The sequence below is a fragment of the Coffea arabica genome, chromosome 4c (assembly GCF_036785885.1).
Source record: "Coffea arabica cultivar ET-39 chromosome 4c, Coffea Arabica ET-39 HiFi, whole genome shotgun sequence".
Taxonomy (NCBI): domain Eukaryota; kingdom Viridiplantae; phylum Streptophyta; class Magnoliopsida; order Gentianales; family Rubiaceae; genus Coffea; species Coffea arabica.
Genome location: NC_092316.1, coordinates 1642384 through 1669094, shown reverse-complemented (window position 1 = coordinate 1669094; position 26711 = coordinate 1642384). Strand labels below are relative to the sequence as shown.

The window sequence follows — 26711 nt, the reverse complement described above, 5'->3', positions numbered from 1 at the left end:
AAAATGACAATTGGATTTCTTGATTTTCAGTTTTCACCCTCATCCGTCATCCAACCTGCACCAAGATTGTAACATTTCAATTTGATGCGTCTTTGTACTGCAGAATACAAACACAATGAGATACGTTAATATGCGTGTCAATCTTGCACATCATCGATCTGCCGTGAAAAGTATTACGTACTCAGTTTCGTCCTAAATTTTTGGATAAACCCTGCAGGGCATGTACAAATTGCATTTATCGAAAATTCCACCCAAGAAAGATAGGCAAAAGAAAGAAAAAAGGATCTGCATGTGAATATGTATCCAAGGGTCATTCGATTGATTGTTAAAAGTCAAGAGAAAGCGAGCAGGAGAAGTTGTAATCAGCTACTGTATGCATTTTGGGCTGCCACCATCCCCACCCCACCATGTGATCAGGGTCACATGTTGTTTGGATCGCCATTTCTTGAATTTTTTTTTTTATAGAAAAAATTACTATAACACTTTAATAATTAAGTATATGTGAAGTAAAAAAATGACTGTGGACTGAGAATTATGCACTTCGACTCATTATACACTTAACGTTTATATGGTGACCATGGAAACGCCTCGTGCATCATTACACCCACGCGACCTTAATACCATATTTGCGCTTCAAAAACCTCTTAGCAATACAGAGGACAAGGAACCCTTGTGCTCATGAAATGTGCATGTTGCAAAGCAATAACGACTATTGCTTAACTTCCTCCTATTTATGCCAAACAAAACAGCATAACAACAAGTAACTTGAATTTTGATACAAGGAATGAATTAATCTTACGTACACTGCAATATATACTTTATCATCTTAAATCTCATATGCACTGTCAGTGTATATAAGGTTAACTCATAAAAAATTAGCTCAAAGAAAAAAATGCGATGAAAAAGATTCAAAAGTTTTATTACAGATGGGTGGAATATTTACGCTCCTGTTTTGGTTGTCTGACAAATAAAGTAAAATTCTATGTTGCATTCAATTGATGGATCAAATGCCAAAAAAAAAAAAAAAGAATTTTCGTGTTGGAGAGTAAATTTTATCAGATTCTGCTGTAAAATAAATAGCACAAACTTGGTAAGAACAATCCATTCATTTATGGGGCGGAATAAACGGAAACCGGCAGCTTGCTGCCGTTGGTTTGGTTCATCCGACATCATATCGGAGGCAATAGTCTAATTAATTAATTTCCTTAAACCAAAAAAAAAAAGATGTGCTTGCTGGTTGCTACTGATTAGTTTAGTTTTGGACCACCAACCCGGGCCCATGTTTTAAGGACAAGGGAGGCCCGGACACATTAAATTATCTATTATTTCAAAATCACACAAGGCCCAAAATACGTTTAAAATATACCATAGATCCGCTGGCATACCTTGGGGTCCCCCAATCCCCACGAAAAATGTATAGCCACCGAGTCTCCGTAATTGTTCTTGAAATTCTTCCTCGTCCCCCGTATTAAATTTCAGCTGCAATACTACTGTGTCCCTTTCAATTAAGACCACCACCTTTCATGAAAACGATCCATTGCTGCAATAATCTGAGCGCGCTGGTAGAGTAGAACGTGCCAATGTTCTCAAGCTGCTATTCCCCATACCAGTTCTCAAAATCCGTGGATTCCTGGTTTCTTGAATTAGCTGGTGAACTGCTAATTCTTTAATTTTTTTTTTTGTTTTGGAGCTAACACCTTGAATACATAACGTATGTCTAAAATTTAGAGTTTTAATTTAAATTAGAATGAGTTGTTGACCCAGTAATCTATATATTGTTATGGTAGAAAATATTAACACTGTTCTCATTTGGCGAATTCAGTGACATTCTTTCTCTCTTCTTTTTTTTTTTTTTCTGGTCTAGAGAAGTATCCGAAATCACTCAGAGTAATCCTTCCCAGGTTAGGGAGCAGAAATTCGATCCAAAGATGCTCAATAATGATAGTACGTGAGGGTTAAACCTGGGATCTTATTGTAACTACGGACGATCATTTCCCAGAAGATGAACGAATTATGGGATTAAAACTTTCAGTTGTTTGGTTATAGAATCTAAGCCTAGTGGTAAGCAGCTCGATGAATCTTAAATCTCTCTGGAACTTTGGTGGACTATAAAATATGTCGGGAATATGTTCAACTGCCACGAAGAATGCGTCAACAAAACAAAACCATGCCAATCAGCAATCGCCATGCTAAATCGTGGGTCGCTGTCTCTGATCTCTGCAAAACTACAAACGTCTGTCTCATACTCTATTCAACGAATACAACAAAAATGACCCTTTTCTTTTGATGTGTAGCTTTAGCTGAAATTTTCAATGAGGCCCAGATTAGGAGACACTAGGTCGTGTTAAACTATTTTGACACGGGAGATTGAATACCAACTGGATCTTGCTTTGTTGGAGAGTGCAGGTCACTCTTTACGGTAGATCATGTTCATGTACCTGGTACTTATTTATTAATCCAGACTACTACCGCCATTTTAATCTCATATATGGCACTAGAAATATTAGCGGGCAGGTAGGAGGACAGGAAGGGTTTATTTATCCATCCCTAGACGAACTGTAGATGAGCGTGGGAGCCTTACCTCACGCTTTGAGCCGGAATCGACATTTTAGAAAGGAGAGGACGGACCAGACTCTGAGGGTAGGGTTGGTTAAACTAATCAGTCGATCAGAGAAAGAGTTTCTACCGCGCACGTTGGGTCTTTGCTGCTGCTACTGTATTTTACTAGTACTACTATTATTTTAATTTTGTCCCATTCGATAAACCCAAATTTTGTCCCGCTCAATGCCCAGAAAGAATGGATCACGTAGAACCATGCAACTACTATAACAGGAGTAATGATACAAATCACTGTTAAATCCATCACCTCCTATTTGGATGGATGATATACAATAATGCCACCTGAAATCTTTCCTAATTATATGGCTAACATGGAATATTAAAATTGAGCCACACAATATTCTTGAGCCTTTAATGATTTCTGTCCTTTGGAATCTCCTTTTGCCATCTCCTCCTTTTCTTCATCCCTCTTTCCCCTTCGCCTAAATCCTTCTTCCGCTCGAGCCTTTGTTGGGATATGAAAAGAAACATATATATAGAACTATAATCATAGGAAAAGCCAAGGTAATGCGTGTTCAACCCTTAGTTGATAAATAGTTTTGTGGTCATAGAATTTTAAGATTGTGTTGGTGCATATGTCTTTAATTTTCTCGATCAATTGTTGTTTTGTGGATTGATTTTGTGTCCACGATGGAGGGGGAAGTATCAGAGGAAAAGGAGATGTGATTTGTGTTATAGATGTTAGGTGTTACACGGAGTTGAGATGGATTTGTTGACTGAAAATGGGTTGAAACAATTTGTAATGGATTTGAGATGATTTTGGTGTTGGAAGAGGTAGAAGTAAAGATAGCAATATAGTGGAAGAAGGAATTGCAAACATAGACTCTATTTGGCAAGGGAGTTTTTTTTTTTTTTTTTGGCATAAATTTTCTCCATACAAGTTTTTTTTAACTATTTTAATTACAGTAATCTAAAAAAAAAGTCTCAAAATTTAGAAAACGCACACTTCAAAGTATCCAAAAATACAAAAAAAAAAAAAAAAGTATCCCTTCTTCGTCTCCCACCTCAACACACCACCACCAGTTGGCACCTCTTCTAGTGTCAGTACAGTTTTTTTTTTCTTCTTCCTTTTCCTCTCCTCCACCTCTCTTTCCTCCCCTCTCCTCCTCCACCTCTATTCCACCCCTTCCCTCCCCTATAAACCTCCCCCACCATTGATCGCGCGACTAGCGTACTGGTCGCGCAACCAAGGAAAGGGAGAGAGGAGGATGGTGGAGGGAGAGGGAAGTGAAGGAAAAATGAGGAGCAAGAATAAGAGAAGAAAAACAAAAACAAAAAATTTGTTGCTATTGCTAGTGCCGATTGCTAGCGCACGGCAGATGAGTGGTGAGGTGAGAGAGAAGAAGAGGAGAAGAAAGAAAAGAAAATTGAAATTTTACATCTTAATTAAAGGATATGAATACAATAGAAGATGATAATTATTAATATGTATATATACATAATAAGTTGGATTAAACAGGCACGCGTTAAAAAAAAACCATATATCATTACTCTTACACGAATATGCATAAAGAAAACATCAAAACGTGCAACCGTTAACAGAAGACCTTATATTGATTACTTCGTAAGTTATGAGCTAAATTGATTTGCCTTCTGATTCATGGTGGATGTCTTTCTATTTCTTTTATATTGGCTAATTCATAAGCTATAAGCTAAATTGATTTGACTTCTGATTTACGGTGGATGTCTTTCTATTTCTTTTATATTCGTTACTTCATAAGCTAAATTGATTTGCCCTCTGATTCACGGTAGACGTCTTTCCATTCCTTGACCAATGTCAGTTTGATTTGCCTTCCGATTCATGGTAGATGTTTTTCTATATCTTTTATATTAGTTATTTTATTAGCTAAATTGATTTGCCTTCTGCTTCACGGTAGATGTCTTTCTATTTCTTGATCAATGCCATTGATTTGCCTTTTGATCTGGAAGGTAGACGTCTTTCTGTTTCTTGATCAATGTCTTAGATCGTGTTTATTTTAAATGAAGATTTTTTTTTTTTTTTTGTGAGTAGGGGATCCTGAATTTAAGATATCATATTTACAATTTCTTCTATTTTACCACCCAATCAAACACTCTTCCCTTTAAAAAAAAAAAAACTTGTAAAATAATGCCTGCTTCAATTTTCTTTTGTATGATTGAAAATCTTGGCTTTTGCTATGATGAGGGTGAGACGTTAGTGCTGTTTTTCCGTAATTTTTAAGTAAATTATGTTAACAAATAGGTTTGTTTGAATAGAAGACTGTTTGAAATTTATATAAAAAGGTTGCTGAAAAAATGAAAAATTAATCCATGTATATGTGATATACATCCAAAATTGTGATATACATCCAAAATTGCAAAAACTCAAATTTAAAATTCAAATCATGTATATGTGATATACATCCAAAATTGTGAATGTAAAGAAGTCGCTATATTGTCAGTGATAGTGTATAGTTATTTTACACGAGTAAGTTTAGATCATACCATATAACATAAATTGAATTGTAAAATTTAAATCATGTATACGTGGCATATATCCAATATTTACAATATAAAAAAAATAATTACATTGTCATTGAATAAAAAGTTAATCCACAATGCTCTGTACAGGAGTGTAGCTTGCAAATTCAAAAGTTGTTGTAGGTCCTCTTGAAAATATTTGAAGTTATAATATGATATCCACGGGACCGAATTAACTTACTTTGTCATTATTATTATTATTTTTTGTTAAAGGCGTGAAATAAACCAAAATGAGTGTGTGCACATCAATATATAAGTTTAAAATTTGTTTTGCCCCGTCGCGACACCTACACTTAAATAATTTGTATCGTAATCACGAAACTAAAAACTTTGCTCCAAGGAATTTCAAAGAAAATGTATAATTTCAACCCTCTCGAGTACAGACACGACTTTGATCTTCGGAGTGATACACGCAAATATCAAAAGATGGCGTGTGTTTTTCTTTTTCAAGATTTTTTTAAAGGAAAATCGTTCAAAACGTCCCTCACATTTTATAAAATAATTTTTTTCGTTCATTACTTTTAAAAATATAATTTTACGTCCCTTACAAATTCACATTGATCAAATTTGATCCATACCTAGATTTCCGACTAGTTTTTTGTTGGAATTCACCATGTGCCTTGCGCGTTATCATATTTTAAGGGTAAAATTGTCAAATAAAATTTTATATAATTTGATTTATAATCTCTCACATTTCATAAAATAAAAATTTGTTCTCTTACATTTCACAAAATGAATTTTTTCATCCTTCACATTTTTCAAAATGAATTTTTTCATCTTTTATTGATCATGTGCATGAATAATTTTTTAAAAATCCATGTATATATCTATTTGATTTCACCTGAACAGTACGAATAGCATGTGAAATCAAATATAGATATATTACATACTATTCGTACTACTTAAGTGAAATCAAATAGAGATATACATAGGTTTGAAAAAAATTGTTAGTTTTTCACTTATATTCATTTTTATTTTACTCGAAATTTGAAAATAAAGAAGACATTTAATCCTAAATATTATCGAGTGTTTATATCAAATTAAATTTGGATTGAAAAAGTAAACAAAAAAAAAGTATGACAAAAAGAAATAAATGATTGGCACTTTCAAATTTTAAAACAATCATAAGGCAAGTAACTTAACAGTTGGTCTTAAAAGTGTCGAGTAGAAATTTCAGATTTAAACTGAAATTTGTTAGCACAATTATAGAATTTGAGCTAGAACCCATTAATTAGATGATTTTATTATGCAACTCAATAAATAAATTATTACCAAAAGAGAAAGGTTACAAATATTGAATAGGTTCAAATGGTGAAATTATATAAATATATACATGAGTTTCAAACAAAATTATTAGTTTTAAACCCCTATATATATCTATTCAATAGCATGTGTATAACTACGATTAGCATATTTAGCTGTAATTCAATAGAGATAAATTACATGTTATTCATATTGTTCAGGTAAAATCAAATATACGTATACGTAAGTTTTTTGAAATGTCAGAAACAAAACAATTTATTTTATAAAATATTAGGGACGAAAAAATTTATTTTGTGAAATGTGAGGGATTATGAATCAGATTATGTAAAAATTTGATTTGAAAATTTTGCCCTTAAAAAATGATCGCATGCAAGTCACATGGTAGATTCCGATAAAAAACTAATCGGAAACCTAGGTAAGGACCAAATTTAGTCAATGTGAATTTATAAGGGACATAAAATTACACTTTTAAAAGTGATGGACGAAAAAAATCATCTTGTGAAATGTGAGGGACATTTTGAACGATTTTTCCATTTCTAAATAAATCATTCCTAGTGTATGTATCAAGTCAAATAATGACACCCATCTCAATGACACGAAACACAAGCATTGGATTAGGAAAAGGAATAATTTAAAGCAGAGCGATACAATTTTTCATATTTAAATATCGAAAAACAAATAAAAAGAATTGTTTGGCCTTGGGGGCAGATGAGACGCAGCGAGACACGATCCGTGGAAAGTGGCGCCAAACAGACGACGTCAGCCGTCAAATGCAGAGCGCCGTTTAGTCGCCGTCTGGCTGCAGACGGTTTTAATTGCGGTAACGTGCGAGTTAAGGCAGGTAACGGGGAGAGCCTTAGCTGACAAACGGGATGTGCAACTGTGCGCATTGGGAACTGGAATCGCCAAATCAGTCCGAGAACCGGCGGATTGGCGGTCTCACACTAAAAATATTTACTAGTAATATTTGATATAAATTCATATAGTTTTGATGTAAATAAAAAATTTTATATCAATAAACTGGTATTAAAGTAACAAATTCAAATTATATTTAAATTGTATGAATTTTCTTTAAAATTTATAATAATTATAATAACTAATTTAAACTGCTAAAAAACTTCAAATTGTGAGGCCCTGTTTCGGACTCTGAGCGATTATGTCACTGAATTGAGGCTTTGACGGAGACGGATAACAGTAGCAGTGTATTGGTACGGTTCCAAGGTTAAAGATCGGGACCACGGTGTCATTTTGGGGATTTGGATGGGTGGCTTGTTGGGGCTGGGGCTTGGGACTTGAAATTTTTGATCTGATTGCAAATCGGATCATGTGGTGCTGTTCACGCTTTCATTAAATGGGTGAAAATCTTTTTTTTTTTTTGGAAAATAAAAAAAACCAACTTAAAAAGCTGATGACTTATTAAGTACGAAGATATTTGCAGCAATAGGATCATAAATCTTTTTCCCTTTTTTCCCTCTAATATGGGTTAATCTTAATATGTATTGGGTCTATTAAAGTAAACACTCTTAAAGATGTTTTACTTTATGTGTGTTAGATTTTTGAAAAGGTAAAATTAATCAGAGAAGTGTATAAATGTAGTAGAGAACAGTAATTGTTATTATGTACGCGTGTGTGTGTGTAAATTAGATAAAAAATCATGAAAAAAATGTTAGAGAGATGTTTTTTATAAATATATTTTTCAAAAAAAAAAACCTCAAAAAATAACAAACCGCTAAGAGCTTGGGAGGTAGAGAGATGTTAGCTTCAAGCTCTTTCCCTCCAAAATCCCATCTTGAAAAAAAGAGTCCGCAGTTGAAAAGTTTAGAACATGATGGCATTGGCAGTCCTACATGGGACGGATTGTCTTGATTTGCGAATTATTTGTCTGGCTCACTTAAATTTCACAAAACTTTAAGAGAACATTATGGTAGAAATCATCATTGCATGTAAAGAAGACAAAGTTAACCATGATTGTTGGATCCTTAACTGGGGTCCATCATTTAAATACTTACACACTACCATAACTAAAAGCCAATTGCCCATTTAATTTAATAGAAAAGAAAAGAAAGAATGCGTCTAGTTCGAATTTCAACTTTCAAGGGGTTCAATTCCTGACCGGGAAGGTCTCGTTACCAAATCAGATGTGGATGCAGTAGTAGTAACTAGTGGACGAGGGGCACACACGGTTGCAGGTGCAATTGTTTCTGTCCGTTCATTTTTTATTGTGCGTAATTTTTATTGCACACGACGTAATTTTACAATATTTTTTTAGGAGCCCCACAAATGACGTAAAAATCGAATTACAAGGCATGATCTGAGCCGCGCAAAATTTTTTGGCCAAATCATGGCCATCAACTGACAACCGTTCCTGGCCCATTTCTAATAACTAGTTGTAGTAAATTTTTTTTTTTTTGAGGGTATACTAACTTTACACTTATTCCTTATTATGGGGAGGACAAATCTGAAAAGATTCAAGAAAAAATCGAAAGAGATTAAATTATCTGTCGATCCAGACGAGTGCAATACATACTCGTTTAAAAGAATGACCTGTCAGAGTTTAGTGACAAAAGGTGGAATTAAAGGCTTTAGCGAAATCTTGCCTCTCACCCCACCGTACCTTAAAAAGACTTTGTTGTTGGCCACGGAGCTTAGATCCGTGGTTTAGTAGCAGTAGTTAAAAGAGAGAACTGAATTGCTGCTTTTGTTTAAAAAATTTGGAGCAGCGATTGTAATTGTACGCCGCCCACATCCAACCAGTGCCCACCCACCATAAAGAAGAATCATGAATGTATGTATGCTACACCTGCACTACTACATTTTTTTTTTCTTTTTCTTTTTTAACTAAAGACAATCTTTAAAGCCAAATCTGAAGTTTCCATTATTCAGCAGCTTGGGGCTCAGTCTGGCCGCTGCAGGCTTTCGAAACTCAAATTTTGGTTTATATGACGTCGTTTGTGCTCTTGTTTATATTATCCTGTGAGCATATGGCCATTGTCCCCTAACAAAATTTCTTTCTTTCTTTAAATCCTTTTTGTAACTTTCAAGCGCGGTTTGGATTGCAGTTTTCTAAGGAATCTTGAAGGGATTTTTTAATTATTAATCATTCATTTTAGGCACCAATAGAGAAGGACACACAATCAACCCTTAAATTAACAAATTGCCAAATTAAGCATGTTGCATGGGAAAAATGTGGCTACTGGAACCAGCGAACTATATTCAATCATCTTTGACACAAATTTCCTTTAGGCCAATGATAAAGGCAACCCAACCCAAGTTTTCCATTTTTTATTTTTATTTTTTATTTTTTCAGAACTTACAAAAAAAATATATAGAGTATATTAAAAATAATTGAAGTGCCAATAACTTGTTCCCAAGACTGAGACCGTGAGATTTATTATTAGACTCTCAAGCTCGCTCTCCTCGTATAAAATTTGGAGAGTTTGAAGATTTGGATTCCTCTCTTGAACCAGAAAAAAATAAAAAAAAGGAACAAAAAATGCCAACAATTCACTTGTACCCTTAGCTTATCGCACATAAAGCTGCTGCGGCACTATTTTTTTGCCCTTTTTTTTCATATATTTAATGGAAATATTGTATACACTAATAATAATGTATATAAGATTAATCATAAACAAAATATGTCACTTATATATTATTAAATTTATTTATTTCGCTACCGTATTTCTCTATAATCGCTCACTTCCTTATGGGAGTGCTGAGCTACTTAAAACATTTCATTGCAAGGGTTGAACTATTTCTCCGTTGATTACTATTTTTAGAATTTTGTAACGATTTAATATATATATATATATAAGATAAAAGTATGATTAAAAAAATATGTTTATACAAAATATAAATTTTTTTTTTTCAAAAATCACATTCCAAACAAGGCACGAAAAAAAAAAAAAAAAAAAATTTACGATCTTTACGAGTTACACGCTTGTTTGAGTGTGTGCCCCAAACAACTGCCTATTCTAATAGGTTAGGTTAGAGTTGATGTTAAATGCAGGAGACAAGGGCATTACTGGAAAACAAACCTCAAACACTATATATATATATTTTTTCTTTTCTTTTCTCTCCTAAAAACTTCAAACATTAACATCTGCAGACTGTGGAAATCAGAAAATAACAGTGACAGCAGTGAAAATACAAATATCAGAACAGAGGAGAGCAAGTAGAGCAAAGGGAAAGAAAGGGACCGGTCTCCCTCCCAGTCCAGTCTTCTCTTTTCTGCACAGATTATTGAGCACCACTTTTTTTTTGGGTTTTTTGCATTGCATATTTCCGTGTAAAGTATAAACAAAGTAGCAACCCCTCCACCCCGTTGAAAAGTTCCTGTTACACAAATAGATGCAAGTGTCCATGGCTTTCTCTTACTAAGTAGTGAGTACTACTACAAACAACTCATTCATGATCATCATCATCATCATCAGCAAACGCATCGATATCATTGTTCTCTTTTCATGGTATTATGCTAACATCAATATGGGGTTCAGTTGTTGAGGTTGTTCAACTTGCAAGTCTTTCCTCATTTAGGTTTCGTTATTTTTTCATTTACTTCTTTCCTATCTTTCCGCTACCTCTGCTGCCCCTCTCTCCCTCTCTCTCAGGGACACGCACTACACTTGAGACAGTAGAAACACCCATGTTGAATCTGCAATAGTACTAGTATGGTGTATGTTTTGGCCTTTTGGGTTTGTTGTTTGCTTTTAGCTGTTTTGATGTGAAAGCAGAGCAAGAGTGTGGATAAGGGACGATTGTCACTTTCGGACTGCAAAAATCCCATCTCGCTCAACTCTACTCTCTGTGGGAATATTGTATCATTAACAATTTAACACTACCCTAGAGCCAAAATCTTTACTGATATCATAAATTTTCCTCTACCAGTGAGAATTAAGACAACCCTCATCCTCATCATTTTTTTTTTCGATTGTTTTATGTTCGAATGTGCATTATTTTGCAATCTGATTAGTACAAGTATACTAATGGGCATTTTGCAATTTTGCAGGGTAGTGGCTCAAAATCTTGAGGTGGTGGAACTTTCATGGTGGGTTTGATGTTAGTTTTTGTAATTAAAGACTGAGGAATCATTTCTGATACTAGCAGAGGGGGAAAAAACAAAAGAAATAAGAACAAAAAAAAAATCAACTCTCTAGTCATTTCAACGATTTGATGTGGAATTTTTGTGTTTTGGATGGGCATGGATTGCCTTTGCTTTTGATTATTATTTGGGTTTTTGTGGTGTGCTGAGGCAAAGGTAAAAGCAATAGCTATAGTTATTCTGTTTCCTATAGGAGAAGGAATCTTTTTTTTTGAAATTGTAACAGGTAAAGGTGAAATCTCAGTTCAAAGGTTTCCTCAAATTCCATTTTTGAAATAGTAGACTCCTTTTTTTGGATCTCGGAAACAGCTCATTTCACCTGATGTCCCTTTTTCACCAATTTTGACTCCTGGATTTGAAAGCTGCCTATAAAGGGACATCTAGTGAGAAGTAAGTTTTCTCCGGTGATTCTGGCGGTATATTTACGTCTGTTTCTGCTTGTTGCCAGATATCATGTGCCAAACAGTCAATGATTGTGCTTGAAAACAAGATTTCAGCTTGCTGAACTTCCATCAAGTCATTTGGATTCGTTTGGTTGTGAAAATAGCATTCTCTAAATGCATTGAAAGAGCTGATTTGGTACCATTTCAGAATCTTACACGCAGTTTTATGACATTTATCTTCTTGTCTGGGAGTTCAAGAATATCATTCATTCCCGATTTCAGTACTATATCTGGCTGGCAATTGGCATCCCCTCCAAAAGGAGAAATCCAAGTAAAAGATAAGTAGACAATTACCTTGCAGAAGGAAAATTTTCCGGGGAAAGTGATTTTCGGAGCGTTTGTTAGACGGGTCTCGTAGTTGGAGGAACAGTGTCCATGTCGGCTGTATATGCAGGCTAATCACAATGTCAAGGGTGGGGCATATTGGACAATAATGCCAATAATGATTTCTTGCTGCTGTTCCACTTAGAAATATGTGCATTTTGGTAGTCCTCTTGTTTCTTTATACATGAAGATAAACGGATCGAGGCTATGATTTGTTCAGAGGATTAAATTATATTCAGTCTTGAAAGTTTAAAGCAGGAGAAAAGTTTTCAACTGAGATAATGAGTAAGGATTTGACGAAGGGGAAGCTAGACAGAGACTCTGTAACTGAAAAAGTTGTGGTTGCTGTCAAGGCATCAAAGGAAATTCCAAAGACTGCTCTTGTGTGGGCTTTAACTCATGTTGTTCAACCTGGAGATTGCATTACGCTCCTTGTGGTTGTTCCTTCACAAAATCCGGGTAAATTGCGTTATTCTGTTTTGTTTTTTGTTGTTTCTCACTTTTTCTGGGCCATGCTTTAAAGTCAGTGTTGGAGAAGGGAAGCTATGTCTCTGACAAAAAGAGAAAGTGAACTACTAGCAGTCTCATATGTGTGCGTCTATCTTAGAATTTTTATTACATTTATGGATTCTCATTTGCTGTTGTAAGTGGGATAGAAAGTCGATATCCTTTTGTTGCAGGAACCACCACCCATTGTTCTTGAGTTTTGGTAGAAATTTAATTCAGATGATTGGAGGCACAGGTTTATGATGTGATTCTTGGATTAGCTGCAAAGTATTTCATATGTTTCCTGATAGTTTGCTAAACATTAGAACTTTCTCAGCTAGCCTTCTACATTGCCTGAAAATTCTGTCGGATTTCACACTACTATTTGTAGTGGACGTTTGAAATATATAATGTCAGGAGTTGTTTAACTAAGCAAATTGCATATTTCAACTAAGTTCAGTTTTTATCAGTTGTAGTTGTCATAAATTGTACTGTGTACAACTTCTTTGCCCGCATTGGCACTATGGAATGAAGGTGATCTTTGCATTTTTGCGCATAAATGGGAAATTCATTTTTTTCTGTGATCTATTCTACTGTTGTGTGTGTGTGTGTTTTTATCTTTTATCTTTTTTTTTTATTTTATTTTTAATTTTATGGAATTGATGACAGCAATTATGGATTTCTAGACCTGACAAACTTTTTTTCCTCAATGTTTAGGTAAAAAGCTATGGGGGTTCCCACGATTTGCAGGAGATTGTGCCAGCGGCCACAGAAGGTCGCATGCTGGGACTACTTCAGAACAGAAATCCGACATAACAGATTCCTGCTCCCAGATGATCCTTCAGCTTCATGATGTTTATGATCCAAATAAGGTCAGAATTAAAGATCCTGTTCCATCGTTTTTGGGGGGAAGGGACAAGAAGGGGGTATGTTGAAGCACGCAATGCATGTTACTTTCTGTCATTTTTCATTTCCTGTCCTGAAAATTCTTCTCAGATAAATGTCAAGATTAAAATTGTGGCTGGATCCCCCTTTGGTCCGGTAGCTGCGGAAGCAAGGAGAACTCAAGCTAATTGGGTTGTGCTGGACAAGTAATATACATAATTCTGTCAGTTGTAACTATGCATTCGCTTTTTGACTTACTCAGGTTTCCACATATATTTCATAATAAAGTAGTGCTGATCCTCATTTAAGCTCTGCAGACACCTTAAACATGAGGAGAAGCGGTGCATGGAAGAACTACAGTGCAACATAGTGGTTATGAAGAGATCTCAACCTAAGGTTCTCCGCCTAAATTTAGTTGGATCGCCTAAAAAGGAACCTGAAGCCACTGGAGCATCATCATCCAAGCTGGATCAGTCGTCTGGAAAAGGAGAAGCCAACAAGAATGATTCATTGATATCTACCCGAGGTCTTCTTGTTACCCCAACAAGTAGTCCTGAAATGTTTACAGCAACTGAAGCTGGAACTTCATCGGTCTCAAGCTCTGATCCTGGAACTTCACCTTTTTTTGTTACCGAGACAAATAGTGACCTGAAAAAGGACATATTGTTAGCCACTAAACAAGATCAAGATCTTGATGAATCCAGTTCAGACACAGAAAGTGAAAATTTGTCCACAACCTCGTCAAGCTTAAGATTCCAACCATGGGTAGCAGATGTTGTCAATTCACGTTGTCAGTCATCTCTTTCGGAAGAAAGCACTGAGAGATTAAATAACAGGTCACAGAATTCTACAACAAAGGCTTTGCTAGAAAAATTCTGTAAACTGGATGAAGAAGCTGCCTTTTGTTCGCCAAACTACAGGTCTAATTTGGATTTCAGTGGAAATGTGAGAGAAGCAATTTCACTGTCTAGAAATGGACCACTTGGACCTCCTCCCTTGTGTTCAATTTGTCAACATAAAGCCCCTGTATTTGGGAAACCTCCTAGATGGTTCACCTATGGTGAGCTGGAGCTTGCTACTGGAGGTTTTTCACAAGCTAATTTTTTGGCTGAAGGAGGATATGGATCTGTTCATAGGGGAGTCCTTTCAGATGGCCAGGTAGTTGCAGTTAAGCAACACAAACTGGCTAGTTCTCAAGGGGACCAAGAATTCTGCTCTGAAGTTGAAGTACTTAGCTGTGCTCAGCACCGTAATGTTGTTATGTTGATTGGATTCTGTATTGAGGATGGCAGAAGGCTTCTAGTTTATGAATACATCTGCAATGGATCTTTGGATTCTCATCTTTATGGTATGCAATAGTGTTATCATTCCACTGAACTAAGCTATGATTAAGTAATTTCATGAGATAGAGGTAGAAAATCTAGACGTACATTAAACTATTTTCTCAAGTACATGTAGGCGTAAAACCTTACTAGTTACAGTTCAAAGAGATCAATCATGTAAGCTCAAGATGCTGCTTTTGAATTGCTATAGTTTCTTGTAACAAGCTTGTTATATTTGCAGGACGACATCATAATCCTTTAGAGTGGTCTGCTCGGCAGAAAATTGCTGTGGGAGCTGCAAGAGGGCTAAGATATCTTCATGAAGAGTGCAGAGTAGGTTGCATTGTTCATCGAGATATGCGGCCAAACAACATTCTCCTTACTCACGACTTTGAACCACTGGTATGCAAGTTTTGTGTCAGGAGATGTAGTTAACAAGGCACACCATTTTCTGTGAAAAGTTGCTCTTGGAATCTCGATGGATGACAATGCTAGTTAAAAGTGCATTTCTTTATTTGCTTGAAGATATGTCCTATGGGTTAGCTTTCATACATCAAACTAGAAGTTATCATTTCTTCATTTTTTGTCAATTAAAAATTTTGTTTTGGGAGATCTGCAGCTTCCACATCACATACATCTGCGTCATGTTTCTTATGATAGAAGTAGAGTAGTAGTAGACCAAATATATCTTACTGGAACAATTTGTTTTCAAGGTTGGAGATTTTGGTCTGGCTAGATGGCAACCTGATGGAGACACAGGTGTTGAAACTAGAGTAATTGGAACATTTGGGTAAGTGTTGATTAATCCTGTTACCTCTGGAGAATATGTTCACCAGTCTATAATCACTTAAGTTGTTCTACTTCATTTAGGTACTTGGCTCCTGAATATGCTCAAAGTGGTCAAATCACTGATAAGGCTGATGTTTACTCATTTGGAGTGGTGTTAGTGGAGCTAGTCACTGGTAGAAAAGCAGTGGATCTTAACAGGCCCAAGGGCCAGCAGTGTCTCACGGAATGGGTATATTTCAACAAGTTTATAAAAGCCTTTTCTTTCCAATTCATCTTATCCTTGATTCTGCCTCTTTTATCTTGATACAGGCACGTCCACTGTTGGATGAATATGCGATTGATGAACTTGTCGATCCTCGTCTAGGAAACCAATATTCAGAACATGAGGTTTACTGCATGTTGCATGCTGCATCTATGTGCATAAGGCGTGATCCTCATACGAGACCTCGCATGTCACAGGTAAAAAATGCTTGGTTTAGGGGTGCAACAATAAAAATCTAACATAGTAGTTGCTTAACAGTATAATTGCACAAGGTGCTTTTCTATCAAATGCATGGTCACCTGACTGCAAGTAAGCATGTCATCTTTCTAAAGGAATAATCCTCTAAATTGGTTACTTTTCTAATGCTCTTCTTTGGTGAAAGTACAATTTTTTTTTTTCTCTAAACTACATGGAATCTCCTTTTATGAGTATATATGATTAGTATACCATGATCTTGTTTGAAAGCTGCATTTAGTTACTGTTTCCTTAGAGTCTACAACATGGACAACTTGTCCGTGGGAGACGGATATAGATATATCCATTTTTGGCCACTTCTGAAACCACAAGTCATCTTTGTGTTGTATTGTGCACAAAATTGAATCTGGTCTTGAGGCAACATAAAGTGAGCCACACCTTACCTTCTTACGTAGAAGGCAAAGTATCGACAGTTTTGAGCGGGAATTACAAGTTCAATCCCGCATTTCACCAAATCAGTTGGTACAGCAGGACTATAAGAGAACCTGCTTTTGTACCTGTCAACATTCCCACTAAATAGGGCCTTGTTTGTCATGTAGATTCCTCAATTAAAATTTCTCTTTACTAATTTGTCTGCTCATGGTCAAAAGGTGCTTCGGATGCTGGAGGGCGACATATTTATGGACTCATCTCAGATGTCAGCACCAGGATATGATGTTGGCAGCCGGAGTGGAAGAATTTGGGCACCTCAGTTTCAACATCAACAATATAGCGGGCCAATTATGAAGGAAACATTGGAGGGATTAAGTGGAAAGCTCTCACTGGAAGAGAGAAGACCTGCTTTCTAGGAGAGGGATAAAACAAGAACTCCATTTGAAGAATACTTCCTGCGACAAGCTTTGTAAATTGCTTCCTGCGACAAGCTATGATTTCAATGCAAATAGATACTTCCATTTTTTGTTCTTGCGGAATCCAATCAAAGCAATGCTATCTAGATTTTGACTTTTGTACAGAAGCAAGTTAGCAGTCTTGAAGTTTTGTAATCAAAGTGGATCTTAAAAATGATTGAAGATCAAAAGATGAGAACTACTATGCCTACATATTCTCCAGTCAGGAAGTTGTCTAGCGGAATTCACTTCTAAGTTAACAATTTCTCCTAAATTGCAAAGAAAATATGTTCGTATGTGTATAATTTTTATTGTCAAGAAAATTTTTCGTAAAAAGCCTATATTTCTTCAGACAATAGAATTTATTTCTCACCTGCTTTTTATTGTTTCATACTTCATTAATAGTTGCTTTTGAAACGAATGCAGTTTGCTGCCACAAAGCTGCTGTCTTGATTTAAATCATTTGGAATTGTTCACACCATTCCTACATATTTTACACATATATACCAATTTTTTAGCAAAGGAAGAAAGGGGCATGAAATTGCCGAAAACCAGAGACAATGAACAAATACCCTGGCCATTGTGTTAAATCTAGATCCACAAGGATTTGAGAATCTTGCAAAGTTAACTTTCAATAACTGGTACAATAGCAGACCATTGACCAAATGGAATCTTTCCTAAGCGAAAACCTGTACACGTTAACCCAGAAGGAATGTAGGCCCCTAGATTTAGGGCTTTCAAACAAGGGTTGAAAAAGGAAATTGTCACCAAGAAACGCCTTTGGAAGCGAACAATGCTACGCATCACACTACAGAACTCAGATATACGAAAAATAATTTCTCCCAAAGCATTTTACATTTTTCGTGAATACATTTTTCAATCAACTTTCTACTTTACATAGTTATAGTATTTTTTTTTTGCAAAAACTCTAGAAAATAACAATTCAAACGGGTTGTAGATTTAGACAACTATGCTCATACAGTCGAAGATTAAATAACTAACAAGAATCTCATTTTAGAGCTTTCGATTTTTTTCATCAAGTGTCTAGCAAGGATCTCATTTAGACAGCTATGCCATAGAGTGCTGCCATTCTTCGTGTTTCTTTTCAAAATTTCCAGCAGTGCCGGAGTGAATTTTTGGGGTTTTGACAGTGTTGTCCTCTTTAAGGCTTCCTCATTTTAGACCTCGCATATCTGAAGAGCACCAACAAGGATCTCACTCAGTTTATCGTCGTAATAAAGGAAGATTCTGAGGGTATATCAGAAATTAAAAGAGTTCAGGGTATATACTCTATATGCATGCCGCCCCGGTCCGATGATGACAACAAGCTGCCTTGAAGTGCATTCATTGCCTCCGATGCTTGTTCAACTCCCTGCCGTATAACAAGATGAAGGAATGAAGCAGATGAAGGAATGGCCATTCCCTAATCCTCCAGACAGATAGTGAATGACTTCAAACTTGTCAGTAATTTTTAGTTCGCTATGGGCATATACTGATTTTTGTAAATTTGGCCCCCCGCCCCGCCGCAAAAAACCAAAAAAAAAAAAGAAAAAAGAAAAAATCAATGAACACTTTGAACATCAGCAGCAATAAGGTTGCAACTCCAGAGAATATGAAGAAGAAACTGAATCAAGAAATAAATCAAGAAAAGGAAAAAGGACAGGCAAAAAGAACACGAATAAATAGCCAGAATTTTCATGGCACTTAAATGATACAGGAGCTAATGGATCTCGGTTTTGGGCAAATTGGGATGTACTGGTTCTCTGTGGCGAGTATGGGGGATCGTTCATGGGGGTGGAGACACAATGTTTCAGGACTGGAAAATTATGGAGTTGTGCTATGGCCTTCTGTGAAAAGATGGGTTGAAGAAGGTGTAACAAGCAGCAATATGACAACTGGTTTATTGTAGGGCTAAGGAGAAAGGCAATTTGTGCACTAAAGAAAGAAGTGTAATTCTTATCATAGGAAATAAAATAAAGCTTATGCGGTGCACTAATATCATTTGCCATGAGTTTAATAATAAAACCACATTTATTTCTAAGCTAATTATTGGTCATCACCAACAGGAGGATATTTACCTCAAAATCAGCAAATGCAACAGGCATGCCCCCTCTGGCACGTAATTTGAGGGAGTTAAATCCTGGACATCTGCACCAGAAAGACTAGCAGCATCAACTTTCAATGTTCATATATAAATAAACATGCTTGCACAACCAGATGCTTGAATAGCACGCAAACGGTTATCTTCTGGATACAGAAAAGTTTCTGGTAAAACTTACTGAGAAAGGGCTTGCTTGAGTTCATCTTCAGTGCAAAGGGGACCCAGGTTTGCAATAAACAAAGTTGAACACGCTTGTGTACCATCTACAGCCTTTTCTACTTGCTCCTGCAATAGAAATTCAGAATAACACTGGATAACTACCCAACTAACTGAAACAAAGTACAAATGCACATAAAAGAAAAAGAAAAAAAAAGGGTATCCTGGCCTAACAAAACTATAATCATTATGGGAACTAAGAGTCAAATGAATGATACAAAGAAAAGGGGAATATACAGTACAATAGATCCTACTTACAGTTTCCGGGGCTAAAGTATTATCAGCTTCAGCAGCAACCTCGCTACTATTCAAGACCAGATCACAAGATAGATTATAACAATGAAACTTTGGAACCAAACACATTCTAATTCCTGAAGGAACTACCCAATTGTATAAAATCCACTGAATATGTTATTAAAAAAAATAGTTTGTAAATCTTTCAAACCTTTTCTCCACCACTGAATCATCCTTGTTTGCAGAGTCAGGATTGTTGGGCCTGGATGGATCATCACTATCTCCTGAATGGCACAAAAAATATCATGATAACTTTGTAACCAAGAGAACCAAAATTGAAGCACAGTCCTTTACCCATTTGTTGTAAATCAGCACCAAACAAAATGAATGGATGTCCAAAAGATTAGGAAATAGAATTTGATTGTTAACTTTGGCTTCTCTCTATTCTGTTCAGTGGGAGTAGGAAAAATAATGACTACTGAACAAATATTACCATCATCACTTGATGTTTCATGCGCATCATTTGAAGATTTAGTTCGTTTGTCAATAACAATATAAGGCCCACTTCCTGTGAATGAAAACAATTTCGGTCAGAATGTCAGTATACTGATATGAAATAATCAGAGCCTTCACTTTCATCAAATATAAAAAAGAGCATACAACTTCCCCCACCCCATTCCCAAAAAAAGAAAAAAGAAAAAAAGACCATAGAACCTGGCTTATTTTTTCTTCTTGAATTTGATCTAGCAAGCTCAATATGCAAACTGGATCCAGTTTGAGGATCAAATTTTACACCCTGAAGAACAAGTAATCAGAGAATACACAAATAGAGGATAACAAGAATCAGAAAATAATCAACTGGGCAGCAGTCTTGTAGATACATATGCTTATTATGGCAAAACCATGCCATAAGGTTCCCAATAATTCTGGATTTGGAGAGAAGTAGAGATATGAAGCATAGGCCTTAAAAGGAGAAAGATTATCTAAGAAGCATTTGGAAACACAACCACGGAGAACAGGCCAATATCTCAGTCTAGAGGAATTTCTGCAGTGTATCCATGAACATTTCAGGTCAAAATGGAGCTACCTAATTATTTGTCCTGTACTCCACAGAACATGTTTGGTCTCAGAACTGTAAATGTAGTTTCGCCCTCACAAAACTGATCCTTCAAATGCATATGAACTTTTTTCAACCCTAAAAAGCAAATAACCGACAAACTATACAACATTCAAAAAAACGCAAAGTTCTCCCACATAAATAAATCACTCACTTACATTTAGTGAATGAAGCGCTGCCATTGCTGATTGATGATTCACAAACGTAGCAAATGCAACAACCTACAATTTGAACAATTAACACTAAAGTCAGGATTTTGTTGTTCTTCTATTGTTTGAATATCTTCTTCACTAGCTTATCGTCAGCAGTGTCCGATGTTCTTCCAGGAACTAGAAGAAGGAAATTACAGAGAAATGCATGAGATGAGGGGGGAGAAGGAGACCTGATTGCCACGGCCGGTGTACTTGAGCTGGCAGAACTCGAATCCGGGGCGGCGGCGGAAGAGGTTGTGTATCTCACGCGCTTTAACGTCATCTGGGAGTCCAGAGACAAACAGTGTATTGATGCCTCCTTTAGGATCCCTGGTGGTGGTGGCGGGGACGGTAGGGATGGTGCTGAACCCGTAGTTTTCGGGCGGAAAATAAGGAGGCTGTGGATAGTAAGGATCATACCGGAGTGGTGGAGGGTGAGTCATTCTCAAACGCCGTCGCCGGTGTTGTGGAACACCCACAGTTGGAGACACTACTGGGGGGTAGTTTTTACCATACAGTTTGTACTATTTTAACTACTGGAAGTGAGTTCCCACATCCCTTTTCACTAATTTACTCCAACACAGCACATTAACCGCCCTGTGAGCGTGGGATGATCCAGAAGCCAGCGCTGATGGGCTGGGCTGAGAGACCGTATCTACTTGTAGATAATACATGCCGTCTCCGTATCAATCATGAAATTTGAACCCTTGATGGAATATTCTCATTTTTCTCTATTTTCCTTTTATAGTGACTTCAAGTTGTAGTATTAGAATCTCAACTGCAAGTTGTGTAGTACCAAAAAAAGTACCTGTTTCTATTTTTTTTTTTTTTTTGCGTCATTCTAACCACACATACCTTGTTTATCTTTATTTTTCTTAATAGGAAATCAAGTGCTCCCAGATAGAATTTGAAGTTCAAGCTTCAAAAAATGGGGAAAAAAGGATACAAAAATAGCCACAAGAGAGCATTTGTCTGGGAATTTTTTTTTTTTTTTTTTTTAAAACAACTTAACCTTCAATTGCCTAGAGAATATGTTCACTAACATGAGTAATTTGCTTTGGGATTTCAGGCACCGGTAACTTAAGGGATGGCATAATTGATAATTGTTGTTTTTCCTTATTCGTCCCTCATGTTTGGGTTCCTCTATCGTATTGAATGCACACAAAAAGGTGCAAAAGCATCATCCTTGGCATAAATTTATTGAATGTGCTCTTGTATTTAAGACCCGAGCGGCCATGCAAATAAAAGTATATTAGGTATTCAAATGTAGCGCTACTATCGAGTTAAATTGAATTCGAATAAATAATACGCTATTCGAGCTCTGCTCAAATAAAAAATATTAGAACTCAAATTCTTTAAAGTTGAATCAGAACTTGAGCACCATCTTATTTTTTCAATTTACTCGAGTTTGAGTTCTTCAAGGGTGAAGGTGGAGCTAGTTTAACTTAGTCGAGCTCGAGCTCGAGCTTGAGCTTGAGCGCAACCAAATGAGAAGTTTAATCAAATTCAACGAGTTTTCAAGCTCAATTTTTGGGTAAGTTGAAACTTGGCATGGTCAATGGATGAGTTGATCAACAGTCCGTTCACAGCTATGTCTACCCAAGGCCCCAAAGTTTGTACTTGATGAAAGTCAAATCATCGTTCGGAAAAGCAACCATTTATTTGCTCCGGCAACGAACGATTGATATTCCTTCCGTCTCATTTTGATACTTTTATTTTTCTTTTTTATCTGTCCCAAATTATAGTCTATTTTTTTAATTAAAAAATATAATTATATTTTAATTTTCTTAAAATATCCTTATTCAATGAAAGTTATTATTACTATAAACTTATCACATTTAATGAGAATTGAATTTTATTTTTATCATCAATTCAAGTTCTTATAAAATAATACTCTAGTTAATGTGAAAATATTTTAAAAAAATAATAATTTAAATTTAGTTTTTTAATTAAATTAACTATTTTTTCTTAAACTACGTGAAAAAAGAAATAGAACTGTCAAAATAGAACGGAGTAATATTATAGTACATTACCCGTAGATTTTCCCAAGAATCCCAACTGCCGAGAGGCCTCAAAAGCCCCAATCCCCAAACAGCTACCAAAACCAAGCAATAGGAGTAGAGTTGAGACCTTATTGTTGCTTTGGAACTAGTAAATCCAATTGAAGTGAGCAAGCACACGTACAACATCAGCAAAATAAATCGAACAAATAACAATTTGACATGAAACAATAATGATTCAAGAATCATAAATTACAGAAATAAGTACAACATAATTAAAGGGACGTTCTTTTTGTCTTTTTTTGGAGGGGACTTCAGTAATTAATTAAAGGAAGGAACATTACAACATACACAAACGCAACAAGGAGCATCTACTAAGACGAGCTTGGGCCGCCGGACGAGCCCAAGAGCCCACCAGCGGCTTCCTCATCCAACATCAAATCTTCGGTCTTCCTCAACGCCGCGTGAATCAGAACCACCACAGCCCCAATCAACAAGGACACCAGAATATTGACCGTGGCATGAGTCAACAGCAACAGAACGATTGTAAGCACAGACAAGACGATCAACACCACCCGATCATTAATCAAACGGCCGAAAATCACCAGCGGCTCGTCCCGAAGGAAATACAAGAAGAGCCAGGCCGCCATCATTACTATAAACACAATTAGCGAGATCGGGTGCCAGAGCAAGCTGAGGAAGAGAATCACGAGCACTACAATGGCGTAGTTCATGCTGAAATACGACACGTTCGTTTTGATTCGGGCCAGCGCATCGCGGAAGCTCGGGGGAAGTCGAATTGAGTGGAAGTTGAACATCTCCCGCCATGGGCGTCGAGTGCCGAGGCCTTCCTTGATTCGCTCTTTAGCGCGTGTTATGTACTCGAGCCTAGTGCTTCCGCCTCCGGATGACGTCGGGATTGTGCCGTATGTCGTCATTCTCCGGAGAATTTGAAGTTAGTTTTATGTTGAAGGTAGTGTGAGGCTGCTCTTTGGGTTTTCACAATGAATAGGGGAGAGAGAGAGAGAGGCGGGGGGGGGGGTGGGGTTAGTAACTTAAGTGATGAGATGAGAAGCTCAAAGGGGCGGTTGTAAATGAGAAAGTGGCTGATGTGATGCAGCGAATTATTTATTTCTTGTGGTTTTTGGTTTGGTTGGGGGGGGGGGGGGGGGTTGAGTGGGCCGTGGACTCATATGGTGCAAGTCAAGTACACGATTACTAACGATTTGGGCCGTCCCAATCGCAATCAGAGAGAATAAAAGAGACACGGTCGATTTTTCTGTACGGTCGTAACTTTCCCCCGTTCATTTGGTGCGGGTGTGACCTTTTCTTTTCTGGAAAAAAAAAAATTCTGGGGGTGAATTTGCCTTAAAGATTAGTCGTTAAAAAAATGCAGTTTAAGGTTGTATACGATTAGGGTTCCAAAGTTAAATGTTACCAATGCTCCTAAATGGCAATGGAAGGCCGTTGTCACCCTTTATGGACACATAATTTTTGTCCTAATGCAGTTAATTTGTGAGTGGCCTTTTCTGTCTTTTTCTTTGTTTTTATTTTTTGAAAGTCAAAACGTATATGAAGATGACTGAGTAGGAACGTGATCCTAAAAAATTTTTTTGTTCATCCCATAATGGATATAGTTTCATTTGAAAATTGTTCTTTTCAATTTTATTATGCACAGTTGAAGTTTCCTACCATATATTTTTCATGATCATGTAAATTATGATAAATTCCTTGAAAGAACTCATGAAAGTTACAAAATATTACAAGCGTAAGCTAATTGAGTTAGGTTGATAAAAGTAATTTGATATGAATTGAAACTCTATTAGGATCGAGCTTCTTAAGTTCGAGTTTTATAATTATTGTACTTTTATCAAGTTCAAACCTGAATTGAAATATGATAAAATTTCGGACAAGTTCAACTCAAATTAAACTAAAAAAAAAGAGTCGATTTAGACTCCCGCTTTTTTTTTAAATAAACTTAGTTATGTTACCCTACTCAAATCCTGGATTGGAGCATAATAGTCAATCTTAGTCGGAGTTAAGCTCGATTAGACTAAAACATTGTAGTTGACATGACTCTTTTTCAATCCTAATTCCTCAAATCAGAATGCTAAACCTACTACTAATTCATCTATTGTCAAATTAGCTGGTATGCTCATTAGTGATTTCCTTTCTTTTATGTGGCTGATTAAAATGAACCATATCCAATGGACTCGTATTGCATTATTGCATCCACAAATTTATTTATTTATTTATTTATTCGGAAAAGGGCATGTTTGCCTCATTAGGAACTCGCTGCAAGACTGCTGTCCCGAGTCCGAAAGGCCCGACAGTTTCAACTAACCAAAGAGGGTCCAAGGGACAGGAGCGGGATAAGGTGGGGATAAGACCACACTAAGCGTCGTGGGGACGGCGGTGGAGTAAAGACGGCAAGGTTCCAACGAAGCCGGCATCTGTCACCACGTGGACTGCTCCTCCTTCCCTGAAAGGCTGTCAAAAATCAAAAAATGATTTTTTAAAGATATCTGGCCCCCCATTTTTTTAAGGATAATTGCAGAAACCTCTCCTAAGATTTCTGACATTTACACTGACCTCTCTTGTGATTTGAAAAATTACACTGACCTCCCCTGAGGTTACTAATCATTTGCAAATTCAGTCCAAACGATTAAAATATTATTTTAGTGAGTGAAATTAGAATTTTGTACCAAATTTGCCCTTTATGCTACATGTTCAATGAATGACAAAGTACTATAAATTAATTAACAATTAATAAATTTTAAGAAGTGTAATTTATGGGCAAATACGCATTACCCATTTAAAGTACCGGCCTTTTACGGGTATTTTATTTTCAAACATTTAATTTATGATAAATATATTAATGTTTGTAAGTAAAATTCAAAAAATGTTACAGTAATATTTTTGCAAAAAGGAAATCGAAAGGTTATCTATTTAATATAAATTAAATATTTAAAAAAAAAGAAATGGTCCATAAAGTATTAATTCTTTATGACTTTCATCCATTACATGAGTAAAATATTGGCTCTTTGTGGGGCATTTTATTCTGAATCATTTAATTTATGTTAAATACATAAATATTTGTAACTAAAATTGAAAAAGTATTATATTAATATTTTTACAAAAGAGAGAGATTGGTAAGTTTTGTATTTAACAAAAATTAAATATTTGAGAGTAAATACAAATCTGTATTTGAGCATAAATATTTGTACTAAATTAAATGTTTGAAAGTAAAATATCCGTAAAGAGCCGGTATTTTAAATAGATAATGCGTATTTGCAGATAAACTACACTTCTTAAAGTTTATTAATTGTTAATTGATTTGCAGTACTTTGTCATTCATTGGACATATAGCACAAAGGACAAATCTGGTTCAAAATTCTAATTTCACTCGCTAAAATAATATTTTAATCATTTGGACTGAATTTGCAAAGGATTAGTAATCTCAGGAGAGGCCAGTGTAATTTTTAAAACTATGGGGAAGGTCAGTGTAAATATCAAAAATCTCAAGGGAGATTTTTCAAATATCCCTTTTTTTTTTTTAAAAAAAAAAAAATGCCTCTTACGTGGCTTCAATGTTGTCTGTGACCACTACCCAATTGCTAGCTGCCAAAGGCATGAAATGAAATGGTACTTGCTTAGAGCATCATTTACGCTCTTTAGAGGGTAATACACGTGTCACATCAACACTCTATTTTTTTTTATTATACTTTCACTCATAATAAATTACACTCCACAAGATGTAATAGCATAAATCTATAATTA

General features: G+C 36.0%; 3 protein-coding genes across 4 annotated transcripts; 1 reads left to right on the top strand and 2 right to left on the bottom strand.

Annotated features, from left to right (window-relative positions):
* The first annotated feature begins 10534 nt into the window (after positions 1–10534).
* Positions 10535–17298, top strand: LOC113741418 (inactive protein kinase SELMODRAFT_444075-like). Its single transcript, XM_027268945.2, has 10 exons — positions 10535–10761; positions 11387–12705; positions 13450–13604; positions 13729–13823; positions 13935–14965; positions 15181–15341; positions 15653–15729; positions 15810–15957; positions 16038–16187; positions 16836–17298. Exons 2-10 carry the CDS (start codon positions 12528–12530, stop codon positions 17031–17033), a joined length of 2193 nt encoding a protein of 730 aa, XP_027124746.2. The 5' UTR covers positions 10535–10761; positions 11387–12527; the 3' UTR covers positions 17034–17298.
* Positions 17299–17896: 598 nt separating this feature from the next.
* LOC113741214 (uncharacterized) lies at positions 17897–21521 on the bottom strand. 2 transcript variants are annotated; one of them, XM_027268709.2, is made up of 10 exons: positions 21123–21521; positions 20899–20961; positions 20338–20419; positions 20117–20191; positions 19835–19907; positions 19648–19693; positions 19352–19458; positions 19151–19220; positions 18362–18444; positions 17897–18265 (listed from the first exon to the last, which is right to left on the bottom strand). In XM_027268709.2, the coding sequence occupies exons 1-10, from the start codon at positions 21372–21374 to the stop codon at positions 18235–18237; spliced, it is 882 nt and encodes a 293-aa protein (XP_027124510.1). In that variant the 5' UTR covers positions 21375–21521; the 3' UTR covers positions 17897–18234. The 2 variants fall into 2 exon arrangements, with proteins under 2 accessions (XP_027124510.1, XP_027124511.1); XM_027268710.2 differs by having other exon boundaries at positions 19648–19690; positions 21123–21512.
* Positions 21522–23147: 1626 nt separating this feature from the next.
* LOC113741165 (PRA1 family protein F2-like) lies at positions 23148–23965 on the bottom strand. Its single transcript, XM_027268646.2, has one exon. The coding sequence runs from the start codon at positions 23867–23869 to the stop codon at positions 23306–23308; it is 564 nt and encodes a 187-aa protein (XP_027124447.1). The 5' UTR covers positions 23870–23965; the 3' UTR covers positions 23148–23305.
* Between the last annotated feature and the right edge of the window lie 2746 nt (positions 23966–26711).